The following is a 23,786-nucleotide window of genomic DNA, read 5'->3' on the forward strand; positions in this document are numbered from 1 at the left end:
AGCTCTTCATTGCCCGGCCTTCAAACAATGGAGACCAGACAGATCAGGGGCGAGATTCTTCCGCCCGCCACCCTCGTTTTCCCAGGTTGGCCCGATCTCGCCGGCAGTGGGATTCTCCACTCCTGCCACCTGCCAATGGAATTTCCCATTGTGGCCACCCCACGCTGCCGGGAAACCCGCAGGCGTGGGTGCACTGCTGATGGGGAATGCCGCTTCAGGAGCCCAAGCAGTGGGCATGAGCCCCACCAGAATCTCGCCACACCCAAGAGAACATTCACATTTATCCTGAGGACTGGTGAACCTCAGTAAAACAATGGTAGGAACCCTTCCGGACCGAGCAGCATTGCCCAGATTTTCTGGCAGAAGCCGAGGAAAGGGGCACCAGCCGCTGGGGTGCAAAATAGGAAAAGTCCTTCTGATCCGGGAATGTCTTAATAGGGTCAGCAATGGAGATCTTTAGCAGATACATCCTTGCATCTCAAACCGCGATGCTTCCCCGTGTGCACACTTGCCTCAAAAGACTATTGGTCCATTGTAGCTTTGCCAGTCTGGCTCAAAGCAGTACATTCCAGAGATCAAGAAAGCACTTAAGTGAGACCTAAAATGTTAAAGAAAATTTTTTAACTTTAATTTACATAAATAAATGAGTGCACTGTACTTAACATTGTAAGCTAGGTTCCACATTGGTGATACTTTAAAAAAATGCAATTCAAAGAAATGTTTGTCGCAAAAACATTTTACTTGGTTCAGCTTGCTTGTCAATCAGTCCAAAAGAAAGTTTAATGCTGGTTCATCAACGTCTGGTTATATGTAACATTTTAAATTTGTCCTGACAGTTTGCATACAGTATTTTTTTCATATTAAGAGGCTTTTAAAATAAAATATTAATGAGACATTTATTCAAGCTGCAAGTACAATTAGGAACAATGGTTACAAGGCAGACTGGGTCCATTAAACTCTAACAATAAAATAATGCTTCAAAGGACTAGACAGGCAAGAGAAAAATTGTTCATTTATAGTCAGGATTAAAACATGGACTCAGTTGAAGTTACGCTGATGGAGCATATATTTTGCTTAACAAATAACAAAAATGTACTAACCACATTATATTATTTGGGAAAGTCAATACAGATTGGATTCCAAAGTAGTTTCTTTTTTAAAATTAAACATTTACAACTTTTTATTTCTCTTAATTTATTGCCCAGCATATCAAATAATTATTTTGAATAGCGATCATCCTTTACAGAGGTTATTGAATTGTTCATTGGGTGGAGTGTGGATGGAGCATTTAAACAGATTTTTAAAACAGACTCTTTGCCATTGGAAATCCTAAGCATGATAAGGAAAGACTTTGGCCTGCTGTTGTATGTTTGTTTTGTATGTGTGTGCTGTAAACAAGATTACTGATCTTTAATAATTGCCATAGGGCACACGGGGGAGACAGATATAAGCATGAGGCGTTTTGCTTAGATTAATGGGATTTCCATCCAGTCGAATGAGCTCCAGGGCCTTGCGAATATAGTGGATGTCCTTTGAATTACAGAAAGTGTCATCGTCAATCTGCTGAACATTGTTGTTCTGAAAACATGACAAAAAAAAACAGCACATTAGTTTAATAGGATACAGGTAGTCACTTGGGAGCACGGAGCTTGACCATTGCTGAAAATAGAGACATGTTACTGAAGCCTCTCATCTTGCCCTGGCACTGTCCTCTGGCACAGGTTAGCTCCACCAGGTTAGCACAGTCCCAACCTGACAATGCCAACCTGTGCTTGGGCAGTGCCAGCGGCAGACCCTAGTGGGAGACCCAAGGGGGGTTGCATTGATATGTGCTGCAGGGCGAGTGCCTGGTATAGAACATAGAACATAGAACAGTACAGCACAGAACAGGCCCTTCGGCCCTCGATATTGTGCCGAGCAATGATCACCCTACTCAAACCCACATATCTACCCTATACCCGTAACCCAACAACCCCCCCCCCCTTAACCTTACTTTTTAGGACACTACGGGCAATTTAGCATGGCCAATCCACCTAACCCGCACATCTTTGGACTGTGGGAGGAAACCGGAGCACCCGGAGGAAACTCACGCACACACGGGGAGGACGTGCAGACTCCGCACAGACAGTGACGCAGCCGGGAACCGAACCTGGGACCCTGGAGCTGTGAAGCATTTATGCTAACCACCATGCTACCGTGCTGCCCCTTCTGTATACTTCTGTGATGTCGGTGGGGAGGGATTGGAACTTCAAGGATTGTTGAGGGGGGTGGGAAGGATCAGAACTCTGAAGAGTGAAGGGAAGTGGTCCCCATGACGAGGGGAGGGGGCTTTGGGGCCGTTAGGCTGCTACGCTGCTCGCGCACCCTTAAAATCAGGTGGCCCGATGTCTTTTCGAGCCAATTGCTGGCTCTATGAACCCCTGCTTTCTGCAGAGAAAAAAAAGGAAGTGAGAGTACTTAGCTGTCTTTGATGTAGTTCAGGATCTGTTAATCATAGTTAGATGTTTATAAACATTGCGGTTAGGGCGTGAACATCGATGCCACCTCCAGTGGGGGACGGGAGCATCGAACAGGCACTAATCCTGTTTCTTGCCCAACACTGGATTCTCCGCCACATCAGTAACTCCGGTAAGGATAGTGGACGTCAGGGAATCCAGCCCATAGTGTTGAGTAGTACTTGCTTGGTTTAATTTTTAAAAAGTAAAAGTTTTTGTTTAAAATCCTGTGGAGTAATTCTTGCAGTTAATGACTGGCAGTTCAATTTTCTTAATGAATATTATGTGGTCGGATTCCCCGTTCCTGACTGTGATGCCAGAGCAGGATTAGAGGATTTATATGACAGCAAAGCTGGCTCTGCACTTGGACCAATTCAACGACGATTAAGGGACTAGCACCGGCACCATGTGGAACACAATTGATTCCAATGGGAAATGGTGTCTTGTTTGCCAGTTTCCGGATTGGCACTCAGGAGGCTGACAAGCTGCAGCCGCATATAGGGGCAGCATGGTAGCATTGTGGATAGCACAATGGCTTCACAGCTCCAGGATCCCAGGTTCGATTCCGGCTTGGGTCACTGTCTGTGCGGAGTCTGCACATCCTCCCCGTGTGTGCGTGGGTTTCCTCCGGGTGCTCCGGTTTCCTCCCACAGTCCAAAGATGTGCAGGTTAGGTGGATTAGCCATAATAAATTGCCCTTAGTGTCCAAAATTGCCCTTAGTGTTGGGTGGGGTTACTGGGTTATTAGGATGGGGGAGGTGTTCACCTTGGCTAGGGTGCTCTTTCCAAGAGCCGGTGCAGACTCGATGGGCCAAATGGCCTCCTTCTGCACTGTAAATTCTATGATCTATGATCATATACACACTTCACTCCCTCCACACACACACACCATTCTAGCCAACAAAATGCCAGCAAGACGCGCGGCTCCGAGATTCACCGATGCAGAGGTGGAGACCCTGCTGGATGCCGTGGAGGTGAGGCGGACAACCCCATACTCCAGGGTGGGAAGGAAGTCGCCATCCACTGCCATTCACCGGGCCTGGGTGCAGGTGGCAGAGAGCGTCAGCACCATGGGCAACACCGCAATAACCGCCAGCAGTGCCAGAAAAAACTGCATGACCTCCTCAGGCTGGCCAGGGTGAGTACACAGCACTGTGCCCTAGGACCAACCCCCGTCCCATACACCTGTTACCCCATCTCCCACCCCTTCGCTATCCAGAGGGCAACTGAACATCCACCCTGCTCCACATGCCGGAACCCATACCAGCCGCCACGACCGGGTTTCCTTACCACGGATGCTCCCAGCTACCCACCGTCTGGGTTGCATGTGTCGGACATCCTAACACTGCATTTTCTGATGGCCCCTTAGAGAGAGCCAAGCACAACCACCAAGAGTAGGAGATGCGGGGTGGTGGGGTGAAGGGTGGCGGCTGGGTTGCGGGGGTGTTGGGGTGGGGGCACCCATACGTCTGGTGTCACTCTGCAAAGCCACAGGCCAAGGTGAGAGGTCAGTGGCAGCAAAATGGCCACTGCAATTGGGGTCCATGCCTGGACACTGCCCCAATCCAATGGGGGGTCACCACCACCACCCCCGTACCCTGGCAGGGCACCCCCCCCCCCCCCCACCCGCCCAGTCAGCCGGCCAGTGTCAGGACCGGTAGCCCATGGTCGCACATCTGCCTGTCCCACCTCCTGTCTCTTTTACCAGCCACGGCGCCTCATTCCCCATTTTTAAAAGCAAAAGTGAACCTCGGAGTCGGGAATTCTCCCCAGTGGAGGCGAAGGATCCAGAGAATAGTGGGTCAGGCTCGCTAATGATATGCAAACAGCGTTTACTGTACATGCGGGATGGAATGCATTGATGCTGCTGTTGAGGCATCGGAGAATTGAGATCTGACGTGAACCCGATGTCCGCCACGATTTCGGCGCCGAGACTGATTCTCAGTCAAATCGCGCTTCGCGATTCTGGCATTGGCCGACGGACAATCCCAACCCAGTTCTCCCTCGAGATTACAACATAGGGTAGACGCCAAGAAGTTATTTCTTCTGGCTGGGGATTCAAGAACTAGGGGGCGTAGTCAGGAGAGTTGGGACGGGATTCTTCAGCCACGTTTGTCCAGCGACCGGAAATTCCCACCCGAGGTCAATGGACCTACACATGCTCCGTGCCCGGTCCATGGCGATTTTACGGCGGGCATCGCTGAAGAATCCAGCCCATGGAGTAGATTATTGAGAACTAAAATGAGGAGACATTTCTTTATTCTAATGGTTGTGAATCTTCGGAATTCTCTACCCCAGAGAGCTGTGGATATTCAATCAATATATTTAAAGCTAATATGGACAGATTTCTGATCCTTTAGGAAATCAAGGGTAAGGGGAGCAGGCTGCAAAGTGGAGGTGAGGTACAAGATCAACCATGACCATATTAATTGATGGAACACGTTCGATGGATGCTGTAGTCTACTCCTCCTTTTTCTTATGTTCTTAGCCAATAATGGAGCATATGCCTGTCCAAAAGGTGATAATTATCCTTCTATGATTATATGAGCAAGTATTCCTGAGGGTCCATTCAGTACAGTTGTTGTGGTTTGTGTAAAAAAAACTGAGATACTTGAGATGGGTGCAAGAGTCTGTATTCCTTATGTGGTAGCTTGAATTGATAAGCAAACTGGCATCCGACATGTGGCTGATGTATTGCATTGTGAGAATTATTGGTTGCTGAGATCTGGCACAAATGAGGAAAAATGAACAGTGTTGATCAGAGCATTATTTTCTCTCTCTTTTTGCCTGTTCACAACCCATCCCACCCTTACTCACGGATCTCCTCAATACACCTTCACTCACGCCAGCCCATGTGGTTCAAACCACCATGTCGAGGAATAACAGCTGAGGACCCATGGCAGAAGGATTGGCAGCAGAAAACATCCATCAGAAAACACTTTCTCATTGTCGACCCCTCTGCTTGTCCACCGACTTTGATCTCATAAGGCAGGAATGGCCCCTATTAAATCATTTCTGGACTGTGCAGCCACCCAGTGGAGTTGTGAAAACCATTCAGGTTGCTGCTGTGGACTGTCTGCTGACTAAACCTGAAGCCAGTCTTTTTAAAAAATTAATTCATGGAATGTGGGTGTTGCTGGCTCAGCCAACAATTTCTTAACCATCCCTAGTTGCCCTTGAGAAAGTGGAGTTAAGTGCCTTCTTGAACCCCTGAACCCCCTGATGTGTAGGTACACCCACAGTGCTGTTAGAACATAAGAACTAGGAGCAGGAGTAGGCCACCTGGCCCCTCGAGCCTGCTCCACCATTCAATGAGATCATGGCTGATCTTTTGTAGACTCAGCTCCACTTTCCGGCCCGAACACCATAACCCTTAATCCCATTATTCTTCAAAAAACTATCTATCTTTATCTTAAAAACATTTAATGAAGGAGCCTCAACTGCTTCATTGGGCAAGGAATTCCATAGATTCACAACCCTTTGGGAAAAGAAGTTCCTCTTAAACTCAGTCCTAAATCTACTTCTCCTTATTTTGAGGCTATGCCCCCTAGTTCTGCTTTCACCTGCCAGTGGAAACAACCTGCCCGCATCTATCCTATCTATTCCCTTCATAATTTTATATGTTTCTATAAGATCCCCCCTCATCCTTCTAAATTCCAACGAGTACAGTCCCAGTCTACTCAACCTCTCGTAATCGAACCCCTTCAGCTCTGGGATTAACCTAGTGACTCTCCTCTGGATATCCTCCAGTGCCAGTACGTCCTTTCTCAGGTAAGGAGACCAAAACTGAACACAATACTCCAGGTGTGGCCTCACTAATACATTATACAATTGCAGCATAACCTCCCTAGTCTTAAACTCCATCCCTCTAGTAATGAAGGACAAAATTCCATTTGCCTTCTTAATCACCTGTTGCACCTGTAAACCAACTTTCTGTGACTCATGCACTAGCACACCCAGGTCTCTCTGCACAGCAGCATGCTTTAATATTTTATCATTTAAATAATAATCCCGTTTGCAGTTATTCCTACCAAAATGGATAACCTCACATTTGTCAACATTGTATTCCATCTGCCAGACCCTCGCCCATTCACTTAACCTATCCAAATCCCTCTGTAGACTTCCGGTATCCTCTGCACTTTTTGCTTTACCACTCATCTTAGTGTCATCTGCAAACTTGGACACATTGCCCTTGGTCCCCAACTCCAAATCATCTATGTAAATTGTGAACAATTGTGGGCCCAACACGGATCCCTGAGGGACACCACTAGCTACTGATTGCCAACCAGAGAAACATCCATTAATCACCACTCTTTGCTTTCTATTAATTAACCAATCCTCTATCCATGCTACTACTTTACCCTTAATGCCATGCATCTTTATCTTATGCAGCAAACTTTTGTGTGGCAAAAGCTTTCTGGAAATCCAGATATACCACATCCATTGGCTCCCCGTTATCTACTGCACTGGTAATGTCCTCAAACAATTCCACTAAATTAGTTAAGCACGACCTGCCCTTTATGAACCCATGCTGTGTCTGCCCAATGGGACAATTTCTATCCAGATGCCTCGCTATTTCTTCCTTGATGATAGATTCCAGCATCTTCCCTACTACCGAAGTTAAGCTCACTGGCCTATAATTACCCGCTCTCTGCCTACCTCCTTTTTTAAACAGTGGTGTCACGTTTGCTAATATCCAATCCACCAGGACCACCCCAGAGTCTAGTGAATTTTGGTAAATTATCACTAGTGCATTTGCAATTTCCCTAGCCATCTCTTTCAGCACTCTGGGATGCATTCCATCAGAGCCAGGAGACTTGTCTACCTTTAGCCCCATTAGCTTGCCCATCACTACCTCCTTAGTGATAACAATCCTCTCAAGGTCCTCATCTGTCATAGCCTCATTTCTATCAGTCAGTGGCATGTTATTTGTGTCTTCCACTGTGAAGACCGACCCAAAAAACCTGTTCAGTTCCTCAGCCATTTCCTCATCTCCCATTATTAAAACCCTTCTCATCCTCTAAAGGACCAATATTTACCTTAGCCACTCTTTTTTGTTTTATATATTTGTAGAAACTTTTACTGTCTGTTTTTATATTCTGAGCAAGTTTACTCTCATACTCTATCTTACTCTTCTTTATAGCTTTTTTAGTAGCTTTCTGTTGCCCCCTAAAGATTTCCCAGTCCTCTATTTTATTGAACACTACTAACTGTATTTGACACTTATCACTAAGAAACAAACAATTCATTTATCACATATATACACTTTCTCATCTATATCTAACTCACTAACAGATTAAATGACGATCTTGCTCTCTCACAATCTTCAGTCCTCCTAGCCAGCTCCCACCAATCTTTGCCACTTTGTATGCTTTTTCCTTCAATTTGATACTCTCCCTTATTTCCTTAGATATCCAAGGTCGATTTTCCCTCTTTCTACCGTCCTTCCTTTTTGTTGGTATAAACCTTTGCTGAGCACTGTGAAAAATCGCTTGGAAAGTTCTCCACTGTTCCACCGTAAAGTCTTTGGGAGGGAGGGAGTTCCAGGATTTTGCGCCAACGACAGTGAAGGAACGGCAATATATGGTGGTGAGTGACTTGGAAGGTGTAGTATTATTATGCATGTAGATAATGCAAGGATTAATGAAGTGGATACAGGAGGTCCCAGAGGGAGCTAGCCCTATGAGTTTGTAAGGGATGATGCTGAGCCTTGTGGGACAGAAGATTGGAATATATGGTAGGAACAGGAGCTGGCTAGGAGGACTGAAGATTGTGAGAGAGCAAGATAGTCGTTTAATCTGTTAGTGAGTTAGATGTAGATGAGAAAATGTATATATGTGATCAATTAATTGTTTGTTTCTTAGTGATAAGTGTCAAATCCAGTTAGTAGTGTTCAATAAAATAGTTTTGTTGGTTTACAAGACTCATTGTTCTCTGATCAACACTACATATCGAAGCCATCTGGATCGAGCAAGGCAGAGAACAACACAGAAGGGAACCTCCAGATGCTGTTGCCAGGTATCTGTTGCCCTTGTCCTTCTAGGTGTTGGTGGTTGTGGGTTTGGAAGGTGCCACCGAAGGAACTTTGATGAGTTCCTGCAGGGCACCTTGCAGATGGTGCACACTGCTGCCTCTGTACGTCGATGGTGGAGGTAGTGAATGTTTGTTGATGGGGTGTCAATCAAGGGCTGTTCTGAAGGGTGTTGGGCTTCTTGAGTGTTGTTGGAGCTGCACTCATCCAGACAAGTGACATACTCCTGACATGCCTTGTAGATAGTCTTAAAATCTCCATCTAGCCACTGACAAAGTTATTGCTTGGCTCTGCTACTATGTACATGTTAAAAATAATGCATACTTCCATCTTCATACTCAGCAATATTTTTCGTGAAAGTAACATAAACCGGTCCAATTATCTCTCCAGTTTTGGCACCTGGCCCTAGTAATGTTATTTTGGACGGAATGATGATACTAAGTTACCAGGGGCGGCATTCTCCCCTACCCGGCGTGACGGAGGGTGCCGGAGTAGCGGAGTGGCGTCAATCACTCAGGGGTCGCACCTCCCCAAAGGTGGTGAATTCTCCCCACCTTTGGGGGCCAGCCCCGTGCCGGAGTGGTTTGCACCAGAAGACTGGTGCAAAAACCCGGTGCCCCCGGCAGCGGGGCTGGCCAAAAGGCTTTCGCCGGTCGGCGCATGCGCCGGCAGTGACGTCAGCGGCCAGCTGCCGCTGACGTCACTGCCGGCGCATGCGCGATGTGGTGTTCCCTTCCGCTTCCGCCATGGCGGAGGCCGTGGCGGTCGCGGAGGAACATAGTGCACCCAGGGCACTGGCCCAGCCCCTGATCGGGGGGCCCTGATCGCGGGCCAGGCCACCGTGGGGGCACCCCCCGGGGTCCAATCACCCCTCCCGCCCCCCCAGGACCCCGGGGGCCTGCTCGCGACGCTGAGCCCGCCGTTCCAGAGGTGGTTTAAACCTCGGCGGCGGGAGAGACCTCCCAGCGGCAGGACCTCGGCCCATCCGGGCCGGAGAATCACCGCAGGGGCCTCTCCGATCGGCGGGGCGAGATTCCTGCCCCCGCCACTTCCCGGGTGGCAGAGAATCTCTGCAACGGCGGGGGCGGGATTTTACGCGCCCCCAGGCGATTCTCTGACCCTGCTGGGGGTCGGAGAATTTCGCCCCAGGTTTCTCGCAATAAATGTCCAGCTTGGATGCTGCATACTATACCTGTAGGTTAATAGAACGGAGACTCTCAGGCAGAGGAAGTGGAACATAATTCAGTCCATTGCCAGCAAGGTATAGATACTCAAGGTTGTTCATGTCCTATCAATTAAAAGGAAAAAGAAACAATGACCAAACAATGCATCACCAACTCTCAATCAATATCAATTTGCACAATGCTGTGGCAAAATATTTATGATTGTCACACTGTTTAGTATTGGTATAGAGAGTAAAGAACATTGAACTCATTCCTAAGTGCAAGATTATTAATGCTTATGGCTTTTACCTGAGCGGAGTTTTCATCAAACAGCAACGTTGCTTTAAATATTGAGAAGACTGAAGGACAACATTATTTGAGTATTTTTTAAAATCTGCCCTGAAGTGGACGGCAGCCACCTTTAGTACATTTCATGGTGCAGACAAGATATTGAGGATTCTTTTGGCTTTTTGTGACAATCTAAAATGGGTGAGAGTGAATCAACAATCTGTTCACATCGCTTCCATTTTTGTTTCCATTGACTGGGAGCTTGGCATTCGGGAGGCCTGTTGGGGGAATGAAAGACGATAATCTGTGGGTTGTGTTGGGCCCCTTCAATGAGTTTAAGGTGAGGTCACTCTATTTGCATCCTTCAGGTAAGTGGTAATGCTATTAATGACACTAATGTCATGATTTACTGGACAGCACTGATCCCTGCGCTCCTATATGCTTCAGAGACTTGGACAACCTACAGTTAGTACCTCAAAGCACAGGAGAAGTACCACTGCTGGTGCCTTCGCAAGATCCTCCCAATCCGATGACAGGAAAGGCAGTCCAACACCAGAGTCCTCTCCCAAGGTAACATGCCCAGCATTGAGAAGCTAATCACGCAAACCCAGCTCTGACTCATAGACATCGCTGGCTTGTGACCAGCTGATATGGAGGAGGTTCATTCGGGAAGGTACTGAAACCAGCGAGAGGCATTAGAGGAACATGCGAAGGTGAAGTTGCATCGGAGGGCGGGCACATCTCCAAACAATCAATTTATCCAACCGTCCAAGCACAGCACATGGCAGAGTCTGCAGATCACGTGTTGGACTATCAGACATCTCAAAATCCATTCAACCAGAATGGAAGCAAGTCATCCTCGGTCCCGAGGGGTTGCCCAAGAAGAAGAAGGGCACAGAGGAGGGAAATCTGCAAATGACCATGCCTATTTCTGGCGAAGCTGCCTGGCACCCAAGATATCCTACATGTCCTATCAAATTATCAGGAGACCTGAAGAAACTGCAACCCCCCCCCCCGCCCCCCCCATCTTGTTCCCACTTCCACAGATTGGCATGTCGGGTATAAGGAAATATCTGATCCTGGGAGGCCCCTGTTTCTTGTGACACAGGGAGCAAACTGAGACTGTGCCCTAAACAAGGCTTCTGGAAACAAATAGGGAAAGATGGGATGTGGCAAGTTCAAGTCCTGCCCTAATTTATGGCCCTTTTTGTGCCACCTTCAACAGATATGTGTCACAGGGACTTTCAATCGTGTGGGTTTGTGAATTTTAAAGTAACTGCTTTGGCTTTGAAAAGAAATGTCCAACGAGTAATCTTGTGGACAAATACTACGATGCTTTGCTCTCTGCAAATTTTATTTTCCAGCTAGCCATTTTCAAAAGGCTGCCATTGTTCAACAGCGTGAAAAAGAAGATAAATCCAAATAGTCCTTCAACCAACATTGCAAAAACAGATGAATTAATCATCTATCTCACTGCTGTTTGTGGAACATTGATTTATGCAACCTAGCCAGCACCTCCCCGAACAGCCTCCCCGAACAGGCGCCGAATGTGGCGACTAGGGGCTTCTCACAGTAACTTCATTGAAGCCACAAAACAACAATGAATATACTTTGTTGGCTGTGAATGATCTTGGGGCATTTGCGGTTGGAAATTGAGTCATATAAATGCGAGTTCTCCCTTTCATCAGATAATGGTTCAATTGGCTCAAACAGTGACCCATTTTTAGCATTTCCCTTCCAACCAATTGGTTAAGGTGGACTTCGCTGTCTATTTTCATTTAAAAGATCGTCATGATTGATCAGCGAAGTAATAATCAGCAAGTTGCTCTTGAACAAATATTGTAGAATAAATTCATTCACTCTATAGCCCGAGATTGCAAGCAAGAGAATCAGTGCCCGCCTCTCAAACCCGCCTCGTGATTAGGGTTATTGGTTATTTGACTTAGGAAGGACTTTTCAAGCTGTATCGAACTTCTGACGCAGGGGTGATTTCAACTTTATTGTGTAGTTTCAATCATATTATAGAACCGCCAATTTAATTTCTAGTGAATTGAATCGGGAGAGGTGGACAATTAATTAGACATCGCCCACTTTATGCTAATACCCAGAGTCCCAGTTACCCTTAATAATACAAGGTCAGGACCTTATCAACTGATGCACTATCAATTACCACAAAGACCAGAATAGTGGAACAATCGAGGCTTTATTGAGAAAGATGCTGTGCCTCCTGTAGCTGGAACCAGAATGGCTGCAGCACAGGAGAGCACACACATTTATACGCCGCCTACTAGGCGGAGCCAGTAGGCAGGGATTTACCCTTGTACCTCTAATATACGGGCAGTGCCGTAATACATGTAATATACTACTGGTGGTGACTACCACATTCACCCCCTGTGAAAAAAAAAGAGTCCGGCGGAGGTGGTGGAAAACATTACAAGTTAAGTCTGTCGGGGGCCTTGACCCTCCTCTCCGATCACCTCAATCCTGGTGGTGATGTGGGTGCCGACTTGGTCACCTGCGACTCCAGAAGCGTGTTGTCCTCGTCTTCATCACCCCTGAGTGGAACCAGTGGGAGGACGGATCCTGCTGGGGTGGGGGCTGCGGTGAGGTTCGCTGGAGGGAGGGTGAGTGGCGCAGGGGTGAATGAGGCAACCGGTGGGGGGGGGGGGGGGGGGGTGTCAGGTCAGGGGTTATGGGTGGGGATCCAGCGGGTGCCAGGTCCCGGAGGGAGACAGTTTCTTGGCGCCCGTCGGGGTGTGCCATGTAGGTGTACTGGACTTTTTCGACCAAGGGGTCCGACTTATGGGTCCGCAAATGCTTCCGAAGGAGGACGGATCAAGGAACTATCAGCCATGTTGGGAGCGAGACCCCGGAGGTGGACTTCCTGGGGAAGGCAAACACACGTTCATGAGGGGTCACGTTTGTCGCGGTGCAGAGGCGCAATCAGATGGAGTGGAGCGTGTCGGGGAGGACCTCCTGCCAGCGGGACACTGGGAGATTTTTAGACTGCAGGGCCAGCAGGATGGCCTTCCAGACCGTCCCGTTCTCCCTCTCCACCTGCCCGTTTCCCCGGGGGTTGTAGCTGGTCGTCCTGCTCGAGGCGATGCCCTTGCTGAGCAGGAACTGACGCAGCTCATCGCTCATAAAAGAGGATCCCCGATCGCTGTGGATGTAGATGGGGAAACCTAACAGAGTGAAGATACTGTGCAGGGCTTTGATGACCGTGGCAGAAGTCATATCGGGGCAGGGGATGGCAAAAGGGAACCGGGAATACTAATCAATCACGTTCAGAAAGTACGTGTTGCGGTTGGTGGAGGGGAGGGGCCCTTTGAAGTCCACGCTGGGGCATTCAAAGAGGCGGGAGGCCTTCACCAGGTGCACTCGATCTGGCCGGTAGAATTGCGGCTTGCCCTCTGCGCAGATTTGACAGTCTCTGTTGACGGTCCTGACCTCCTCAATGGAGTAGGGCAGGTTGCGGGCCTTGATGAAATGGAAGAACCGGGTGACCCCCGGGTGGCAGAGGTCATAATGGAGAGCCCGGAGTCAGTCCACTTGTGCGCTGGCAAATGTACCGCGGGATAGGGCATCAGAGGGCCCGTTGCGCTTCCCCGGGCGCTACAAGATCTCATAATTATATCGATCCTCCACCTCGATCTTGTCATTATTGATCTTAATTGTGTATTATTAAACATAAAGGCAACTGACCGTTGGTCAGTGAGGAGAATGAATCTCCTGTCGGCCGGTAATGCCTCCAATGTCGCACAGCTTCCACAATGGCTTGGGCCTCCTTTTCGACAGAGGAGTGCCAAATTTTGCAGGCATGGAGGGTGCGGGAAAAGAAGGCCACTGGCCTGCCTGCCTGGTTGAGATGGCGGCCAGAGCTACGTCCAATGCATTGCTCTCCACCTGAAAGGGGAGGGACTCATCGACTGCGTGCATCGTGGCCTTGGCGATGTCTGCCTTGATGTGGTTGAAGGCCTGGCGGGCCTCAGCCACCAGGGGGAAAACTGTGGACTGACTGAGTGGGCGGGCTTTGTCCGCATAATTAGGGACCCACTGAGCGTAATAGGAGAAAAACTCCAGGCATCGTTTCAGGGCCTTGGGGCAGTGGGGGAGAGGGAGTTCCAGGAGGAGGTGCGTGCTGTTGGGGTCGGGCCCTAGGACTCCATTTTCCACTATCCAAGGATGGCTAAGCGGTTGGTTTGGAACACGCATTTCTCCTTATTGTATGTGAGATTAAGGAGTTTGGCGGCCTGGAGGAATTTTTGGAGGTTTGCGTCGTGGTCCTGCTGATTGTGGCCGCAGATGGTGACGTTATCTAGGTAGGAAGGTGGCCTGCAGTCCGTACCGGTCAACCCGGTCCATATCTCGCTGGAAGACCGAGACCCCATTAGTGACACCGATGGGAACCCTAAGGAAGTGATAGAGGGGGCCATCTGCTTCGAACGCAGTGTATTGGCGGTCCTCCGGGCGGATGGGGAGTTGGTGGTAGGCGGAATAGACTCGATACTGCGCAACCTGATTGACCATGTCAGATATGCATGGGAGGGGGTACGCATCGAGCTGCGTGTACCGATTGGTGGTCTGACTGTAGTCAATGACCATCCTGTGCTTCTCCCCAGACTTCACTACCACCACTTGAGCTCTCTGGGGCTGTTGCTGGCCTCAATGAGCCCTTCGTGCAGGAGCCGTTGGACCTCCGACCTGATGAAGGTTCTGTCCTGGGCACTGTACCATCTGTTCCTAGTGATGATGGGTTGCAATCCGGGGTGAGGTTCGCAAACAGGGAAGGTGGATCGACCTTAAGTGGATCGACTTGACGACGCAGTCAGTGAGGGGTTGTGGCTTGCAAAGGGGAAAATGACGGCGCCCCTGGGTCGCACGTGGGGGGTGTAGGAACGCCAGGCCTAAAAACAGCGGCGACCCACCGGGCCTGGAAAACAGAAGCAAAGTGTCCTTTCTTCCAACACCTGTTGCAGGTCGCACATCGCGCCGGGCAGCGCTGCCTGGGGTGTTTGTTTTGTCTGCAAAAATAACACTTGGGCCCCCCCAATGTTGGCTGGCTGCCACGCTGCGCAGGCTTGCGGTGAGCTGGGGTCGGCCGCTGGCGGACGTACGCAGACTTCATGCCCGTGACGTAAGCGTCTCTAATTAAAAGTTCTGTGTACTGGACTGCCAAAACTCCCTGGCAGTCACAGTTCCTACCTAGGATGTGGAGGGCACGACAGAAATCATCCAGAGACTCCCCGGGGAGTTGCTGTCTCGTGGCCAGGAGGTGCTTGGCGTATACTTGATTGACTGGTCGAACGTAATGTCCCTTCAGGAGCTCCATCACTTCGGAGTAGGCGGGCGCATCCCGGATGAGGGGAAAAATATCAGGGCTCACCCGTGAATAGAGGACTTGGAGCTTCTGCGAGTCCGAGGGTTCTTCAGTGGCTGTTCTGAGGTAGCTTTCAAAGCAGACTAGCCAGTGGTCAAAGGTGGGTGTAACATTGGCTGCTTGAGGGCTAAGCTGCAGGCGATCAGGCTTGATGCGGAGATCCATCGTTTAAAAAAATCTTGCTCAATAAATTGATGCACTATTCAATTACCACAAAGATGAGAATAGTGGAACAATCGAGGCTTTATTGAGCAAGATGCTGTGCCTCCTGTAGCTGGAACCAGAATGGCTGCAGCACAGGAGAGCACACACATTTATACGCCACTTACTGGGCGGAGCCAGCAGGCAGGGATTTACCATTGTACCTTTAATATACGGGCAGTGCCGTAATACATATAATATGCCGCTAGTGGTGATTACCACATCAACTGAAGAGAATTTTGAGAATAAATATTTATTATGAAGTAAGGAAGCATAAATAGAACAGTACAGCACAGAACAGGCCCTTCGGCCCTCAATGTTGTGCCGAGCAATGATCACCCTACTTAAACCCACGTAACCCGTATACCCGTAACCCAACAATCCCCCCATTAACCTTACACTACGGGCAATTTATCATGGCCAATCCACCTAACCCGCACATCTTTGGACTGTGGGAGGAAACCGGAGCACCCGGAGGAAACCCACGCACACACGGGGAGGACGTGCAGACTCCACACAGACAGTGACCCAGCCGGGAATCGAACCTGGGACCCTGGAGCTGTGAAGCATTGATGCTAACCACCATGCTACCGTGAGGCCCCCTCACGGTTGAAAATGGTTGAAGAAAGTTCCTAAATACTTAATTATTTCGATGTGGGAAAGAAAACAAGATGACCACAGGGCTGGCACCGACTCCTGAAAGTTACTACGTAGTTATCTGACTCAAAACATAATACAAATTCATGACCACATAGCTACGTAATGCAGGCAATAAGTGTGAATGGACAAAAAGATCTTTAGTGATGCATAGATGAGAGGACAGATTCTCCGATTCTGAGGCTAAGGGTGGAGGTTCTGTGCTGTTTACGTGGAGAAAATTGGTGGCGCCCCCTCACCAATTCTACGACCGGTGAGGGGCTAGCAGCCAAACCACGTAAATCGCAGGGCCTCCAGGAAATAAACGGCAAGAGAATTGCCAGGTCCGGGCCGCACATGCGCACGGCGACGAACTTCAGCGTTCACGCCGTACAACATGGCGCTGTCCATTGACGGACCCGGCCTGCCAGATAGTACCCCCGCTGGACATCCCCTTGCCACCCCCTGGCCACCCCCCCCCCCCCCTCCCTCAGCCCTCGCGGATGCCCCCCCCCCCCCGGCCAGCAGCATAGCTCCCACCTGACTGTGGCAGCACTGGATACAGTTCGCAACCTCCACGCTGGGTTCCCCTATGGGTTGCGACACACATCCCCTGCGCTGCGTGAACACGGCCCTTCTGGGGCGGAGCATTAGGGGAGGGCCATCAGGTGAAGTCCAGAGGCTGTCCCAACGGCTTGCGGCTCACACCGCTATGACACTGTTTCAGAGGGGGTGGACCATGTGAAACCTGCGTAAAACAGACGCTGTCCCCAATTCCGCCCTAAAAAGTGATTTTCCGCCCGATCGCTAATTATGAATTCGGCATCGGGAAACGGAGAATCTTGCCTGAGATATTTAAGAAGCAAGGATCTTCTGCATTGAGGAAGCTGAATGAACTTCCATATTAATTGGACCTCACTTTGCTATTTGAAAGTTGACCCTCATGCAAGACATTTAACAAAATAGATGTGCTAAAAGTGTATAATAATGGGTCTTACTTTGAATGCCTCTTTTTTTATTCCATTGCTGTGCAGTTTGTTGTAACTCACATCAATGCTGACCATAGTCTTCGGAAGCTCAGGGAGCTGCGCAAGTTCATTTGAAGCAACCATCAGATCCACCAGCTCAGGCAGCTGCCTCAAAGCATCTTCATCAATTGAAGAAATGCTATTACCTGTCACGTCAATCCTCTTCAGGTGATCTGAGATGATATGAAAAAAAAAATCAGCCAAAATACACTTAAGGAAATAAGCCTTAACTATTTCTTCATGGGGCAAGCAACAAATGAAATTGTCCCCACTTCATATCTATATGGTTTTAACAATTGCCTGACAAAGAAAAGCAGTTTGAAATGTGCTAATTTGAAGTCAGTGTAACACTCAGATAATGTGACCTCCATATAGATAGATAGATAGAGAAATACAGCACAGAACAGGCCCTTCGGCCCACGATGTTGCGCCGAACTTTTGTCCTAGGTTAATCATAGAATTTTGGACAATTTTTCATGGCCAATCCACCCAACCTGCACATCTTTGGACTGTGGGAGGAAACCGGAGTACCCGGAGGAAACCCACGCAGTCACGGGGAGGATGTGCAGACTCCACACAGACAGCGACCCAAGTCGAAATCGAACTTGGGACCCTGGAGCTGTGAAGCAATTGTGCTATCCACAATGCTACCGTGCTGCCCTTAAGAAATAGGAATGGATTACTCATTTCCAATATTGTACACAATCAGTGTCACCGTGTAAGGGGACTAACATGGTTCCTCTTCTCTTTTGTAGGTCTCCTGACCTGTGTCTTTGCTTCCCGGTTGTACCGCCTTCCTTGCCACCTCAAACCCTGCTTCACAGTCTGATCCTGTTTCCTTGCCTGATGCTGGAGGCTCTGTGAGAGTCAGGAACGTGACAAGAAGCCTCCGCAGCATCGCCTCCAGCAGCGAGACACAAAAGAATTTTACATCATTCCAGAGGTTCTAGATTTCCGCTTCCCTTTGTATGAAGACATTTGTATGAAGAAGTTTGCATGAAGAAGTTTGTATGAAGAAGTTTGTATGAAGAAGTGCTTTCTGACATCACTCATGAATGGCCTCACTCGAATTTAAAGGTTAAACCACCTTTTTTCGAATTGCTCCATCAAAGGAAATAGCTTATCCCTGTCTACCCTATCAAATTCCCATTGAAGCAGTAGCTGTTGGAAGGCTATCATATAAGATGGGTATTGAAGTAAGGATTGCCCTCTAACAAGGCAGTGTAGCCCAAGTACGCCGTCATGCTTTGAAAATAGACTCCATAAAACTCCCGTAGGATCATCGGTGTTATATCCCTCACGGGTCTTATGGGGTAGGGATGATCCACTACCCCGTAGAGCTTGCAGAATATGAGCTCCCCCAATAAAGGGGCGGGGATCCTTAACAAGGGTTTTGTGTCTTTGTATAAATAGAGTTGGCCAGTCAGGCACCGACTAGGGAATAACTGGAGCTGTACATAATAGTTAATGTATTCCATAAAGTAAGTTCTGTTTTCCTCTCCAACTCGGCGTGGACTCTTCATTACCTCTTACAAAAAGTAGGAGTTGGCCATTTAATTTCTCAAGTACCTGCTCCACCATTCAAGTAGATTTTGGTTGAGCTTGGGGGTGGGGGTTGGGTGGGGGGTGCATTTGGTTCGATGGCTACAGTGTGGTGCAGAATAATGCCAACGATGTGGTTTCAATTCCTGTGCTAGCCGTGGTAGTTCACAGAGGGGTGCCTCCTTAGCTTACCCAATGCTTGATACAGAGTGGTGGCCCTCAAGCTTCTTAAACAAAATTCAGAGTACCCAATTTTTTTTTTCCCAATTAAGGGGCAATTTAATGTGTCCAATCCACCTAACCTGCACATCTTTGGGTTCTGGGGGTGAAACCCATGCAGACACAGGGAGAATGTGCGGACAGTGACATCCGGGGCCGGGATCGGATCTAGGTCCTCAGCGCCATAGGCAGCAGTGCTAAACACTGAGCCACCCTACCGCCCCACAGCTCAAGCTATGTATGCAACCACCTGTCCTTCTCAAATAGACAGAGATACCTCTGATCCCTTGTGGACTATGAATATCTGCATCTTAAATCCATTTATCTCAGCCAAGGCCAATGCCATAAGCCCCTTCGCTCAAAATGTTAAAGCACTTTGGCTGGTTACTATCTGATTATTACTCTCATTATATTGTAACCTCAGCAAAGCAAGTTTGCAAGCACCCAAAAATTCTAAACTAGAATAAGAACACACATTATATAATTATCCTCTCTTTCTTAATTATACACTTGAAATGTCATAGTGTCGTACTTAGCCCAGCAAAATCTCCTTTCTTTATGTTGGTGAGCTTGTTAAACCGTGCGTAGAAGTGAGTGGTCTCCTTGGGAAGAGCAGGTATACTTTTGATATCTGTATCGTCACAGTAGACAGATCCACTCAGGCAGGTACACATAAGGCAGGTTGAAAGCCCTGAGGGATAAAACCACTAGGTAAATATTGGCTTATTGACATTGCATGCTTATGATTCAATGATAACATTTAAATATGTTTCACCAGGTTTAGTTCACCATCATCAAAAGATACTGGAAACACTCAGCAGGTCTGCCCGCATCTAACAGAAGAAAAACAGAGTTAATGTTTTGAGTCCTTAGACTATTGATCGGAACAGAAAGGTGTTAGAACTGTAGAAACTACAACAAAAAGTAGCAACTTTAAGAATAGAAGATAGATGGCCTGGTGCGGGGGTGGGGAGGGTAGGTTGCATTGAGGCAATACATGCATGGGATATTAAAAAAAGGAGGGAAGTTCTAAATCTTAAGTTGTGGAACTCAGCATTGATTCCCGAGGGCTGCGAAGTGCCCACCGGAAGATGAGATACTGGTTCTGCAGCCTGCGCCGGAATTCACTGTGGCATTGCAGCAGGCTGAGGATGGACATGTGGGCATGAGAGAAAAGTGCTGATTAAAACATCATTCATGTGAAATAGATTTGTTTGCTGCATGTTCATCAACTTTGGTAGATTGAAGGATGCTGATGATGTATCACTGGGCACGTTGCTCTAAAGTCGTCAAGAGGTTTCCTTAACTTTCCGCAAATCTTTTTTTTTGCAATAACAGATCTATGTTATAAACTGACAAATCACAAATACTGAATGTATACAGGATGAAAATATATCCCTGCAGTACATAGTGCATCATCAAGCATTTTGGAAAAGTACCAGACATTTCAAGGTACAATATTTAAGACACATCTTTTAGTATAATACGCGTTTCTTACATAACTCCAAATTGTTTATAAATAATTTGTTTTAAAAAGAAAACATTCATAGGATGTGGATGGTGTGTTGTTACTCGTGTCTTAATAAAGCTCGTAGTCTCAAGTGTGGAGAAGATGCTTTATTGTGAGTTCGTTCAGTTTCCAGAGCTCGACCTAGAACGACCTTCCAGTGCTAACTACCAGCTTTGCTTGCTGTGTGTGTGTCCTGCTTACCAGCCCCCCTGCTGTGAAGTGTGTCTTGTGTATATGTGTTGCTCCAAGTTCTGCCCTCAGTGAAGTGTGTCCTCACTTCCTGTCCTGATCTATTTATATGGCTCTCCCGTGCTCCCTCTAGTGGTTGCTCAGTTGTGTTGCATCTGGTTAACTTGTGATCACCACATCCCCCTTTTTCTCTTAACATATTTTCTGTACATCGTTAAAGAAAATTGTACATCCTGTCCCGGTGTATTTGTAGCTCTCCCTCTGGTGTTTGCTCCGTTGTTTTGTATCTAGTAAATCTACGATCACCCCATCCCCCTTTTTCTCTTTACATATTTGCTGTACATTGTTAAAGAAAATTATAGAAAACAGTTACTTATGATATGCGTATCTATACAGGTGATGGTGCTATTGCATACTGTACAAAGCCAATGTAGTTATATGTCCAATCTCAATAAAACATTTATGAGTCCAAACTTGATGAATTTGTTCAGAGCTTTTTTTTCTTTTTTTTTTTGTTGTTGTTGATGACGTGGTGATATTGATATTGCAAGTCCGCTGTGAATGTTGTTGGTGTTCCTTGTTATTTTAAGTACCCAATGCATCATCCCGAGGTGTTTGCATGGTCACATCACTGATGTTGACTGGCATGGACTTTTTTCTGTGCTTGTGGTGTTGATTTATTGTCTCATCCGCCTTGGATGCTGGTGTGCTTGCTCGTTCTGGAGCAGACGTGTGTTTATGCGATTCGTCGTCATCCCATGACATGTTTGTAGTCTTGTCATCGTTTTGCCATGCGCTGTGGCATTGTCCGTCATGTGCCAAGTAGTACCATTGTGTACAAGTCGTTGTTTCATTGCTGTTGTCTCTGTCGTTCCTGTTTTTGTTGTTTTCGTTGCCGTACTTGTTGCAGTTTGTGTCGTTTCTGTCTTTGGTGTTGGCACTGTCGTTGTTCCTGACTTTGTTGTTTTCGTTGCCGTTCGTGTTGCTGTTTTTGTCGTTTCTGTCTTTGGTGTTGTCGCTATCTTTGTTCCTGACTTTGTTGTTTGTCTTGTCGCGCTTCATGTTGCTTTTGTTCTTTCTGTTGTCGTTCTCGTTTCTGCTGTGCTTCTTGCTATTGTTGTTGGTCTTGTCGCGCTTCATGTTGCTTTTGTTCTTGCTGTGTTTCTTTTGACTTTTGTTTTTTTTGTTATACTCTATGAGTGTCCCGAGTGGATAATTTGAGTCATTTAGCATTCCGTCTCGCGAGTGGTGCGAATGATCTGATGTTGCATCGGTGCAGGTGACATCAATCAGTTGTGGAGAATTGGATTCCGCATCTTTGCTTTCTTGGTGCTCCGCTTCCGGAGTCAAAGTCTTCTCGATTACATTTGACGCGGTGTCTGTGGACTCTTGCCGCTCCTCTTCTGGAGTCAAGACCTCCATGATTACAATTGACGTGGTGTCTGTGGACTCCTGGCGCTCCTCTGCTGGAGTCCAAATCTGCATGATTTCAGTTGACGTGGTGTCTCCGGACTCTTGGTGCTCCGCTTCTGGAGTTGAAATCTTCATGATTTCCGTTGATGTTATCTCACTGGACTCCAGGTGCTCCTCTTCTGGAGTCAAAATCTGCATGGTTTCTTTTTGTTTGGTGTCTCTGGATTCCAGGTGCTCCTCTTCTGGAGTCAGAATCTGCATGGCTTCTTTCGGCGTTGTCTCTCTGGACTCCAGGTGCTCCTCTTCTGGAGTCAAAATCTGCATGTTTTCTTTCGGCATCGTCTCTCTGGACTGTTGGGTGGCCCGACTCTGTGCTTCTGTACAGACAAGCTGAGAACTGTCAGTCTCGCTGTGATCCTGTACGTCGAGTGCGATCACCTTGTTACTGTTCTCGCTCTGTGCGTCGGTACAGACAAGCTGAGAACTGTCAGTCTCGCTGTGATCCTGTACGTCGAGTGTGATCATCTTGTCACTGTCTTCGCATGCAGTGGGTAGAGGTGCATTGTCTTCTTCTGGTTCATGTGAGCTTGTTAGACTGTCATAGTCTGCTTGCGGTTGCTCAGATACTGCGGGTTGACCTTCATGGTCTTGTGCATGCATGGTGTCAGTGGTGAGATGTACGTTGTCTTCTTCTTGTTCCTGTGAGCTTGGTAGACTGTCATAGTCTGCTTGCGGTTGCTCAGATACTGCGGGTTTACCTGCATGGTCTTGTTCATGCATGGTGTTCGCCAGGGAGTGTTTGCTTGCATCCCTTTTGGAGTCTTTCATTACTCGCACTGTGGAGCCTGTTATCGCTCGCTCTGTGGAGTCTTCCTGTGCTCTCTGTGTGGCGTCGTCTTCGTCTTGGGTATTGCTGTCATCCAATGTATCGACGAGCTGCCATGGCCTCATGGTGTTGGATTCATCTACCATGAGTAGAGTCGTGTTGAGCTTTGCAACGGTGTCGCTGATGCTGTGATCAGCATGTCCAAATAACTCCTCCATGTCTGAGTAGTATTCTTTGATACCCATTTCATCTTCGTTGGCTTCTTCTACCACGAGTTGATTCGTGTTGAAGTTTGCGACCGTGTCGCTGATGCTGTGAGAAGCATATCCGACTGACTCAGCTGTGTCTGAGTAGTATTCTTCGAAAAACAAATCATCCTGGTTGGATTCTTCTACCACGAGTTGATTCGTGTTGAACTTTGCGACCGTGTCGCTGATGCTGTGAGAAGCATATCCGACTGACTCAGCTGTGTCTGAGTAGTATTCTTCGAAAAACAAATCATCTTTTGTTGTTTCGGAACTCTTTTTGTTCTCTTCACTTTGGGTGGTGCAGACTGCTTTTTTCAGGGTGTTGTGCAAGTTGTTTTTAACTGTTGGTGTAAGTTCAGGCGTTTTTCTGTGTTCTGAGGCAAGAAAGTTTGTGTTTACCACTTTAAGAGTCTTATTTTCAATTTTCGGGCATTTCCCTTTTAAGTGGGCGTGGTCAGGATGCTCAGACGTCATGACGTCACGCGCAGGAATGCATTGCGCATGCGCAAATCGGCCTTCCTCCTTCACTGTGCGGTTTTGTTTCCATTGCGCATGCGCGGCGTGCGCATGCGCATTACGATCGGCACCGCGATCTTTTTTAAACTGCGCATGCACGG

General features: G+C 47.8%; 1 protein-coding gene across 1 annotated transcript in view; it reads right to left on the reverse strand.

The window, feature by feature from the left end:
- Positions 1–720: 720 nt before the first annotated feature.
- epyc (epiphycan) overlaps positions 721–23,786 on the reverse strand; it is a 52,760-nt gene continuing 29,694 nt past the window's right edge. The window contains exons 4-7 of the mRNA XM_038780484.1: positions 19,516–19,674; positions 17,193–17,395; positions 9,719–9,814; positions 721–1,578 (exon numbers count right to left, since the gene is read on the reverse strand). Coding sequence (XP_038636412.1) covers positions 1,411–1,578; positions 9,719–9,814; positions 17,193–17,395; positions 19,516–19,674 — 626 coding nt within the window. The 3' untranslated portion in view covers positions 721–1,410. The remainder of the gene's footprint in view (positions 1,579–9,718; positions 9,815–17,192; positions 17,396–19,515; positions 19,675–23,786) is intronic.

Source organism: Scyliorhinus canicula, chromosome 20 (assembly GCF_902713615.1).
Source record: "Scyliorhinus canicula chromosome 20, sScyCan1.1, whole genome shotgun sequence".
Lineage (NCBI taxonomy): Eukaryota > Metazoa > Chordata > Chondrichthyes > Carcharhiniformes > Scyliorhinidae > Scyliorhinus > Scyliorhinus canicula.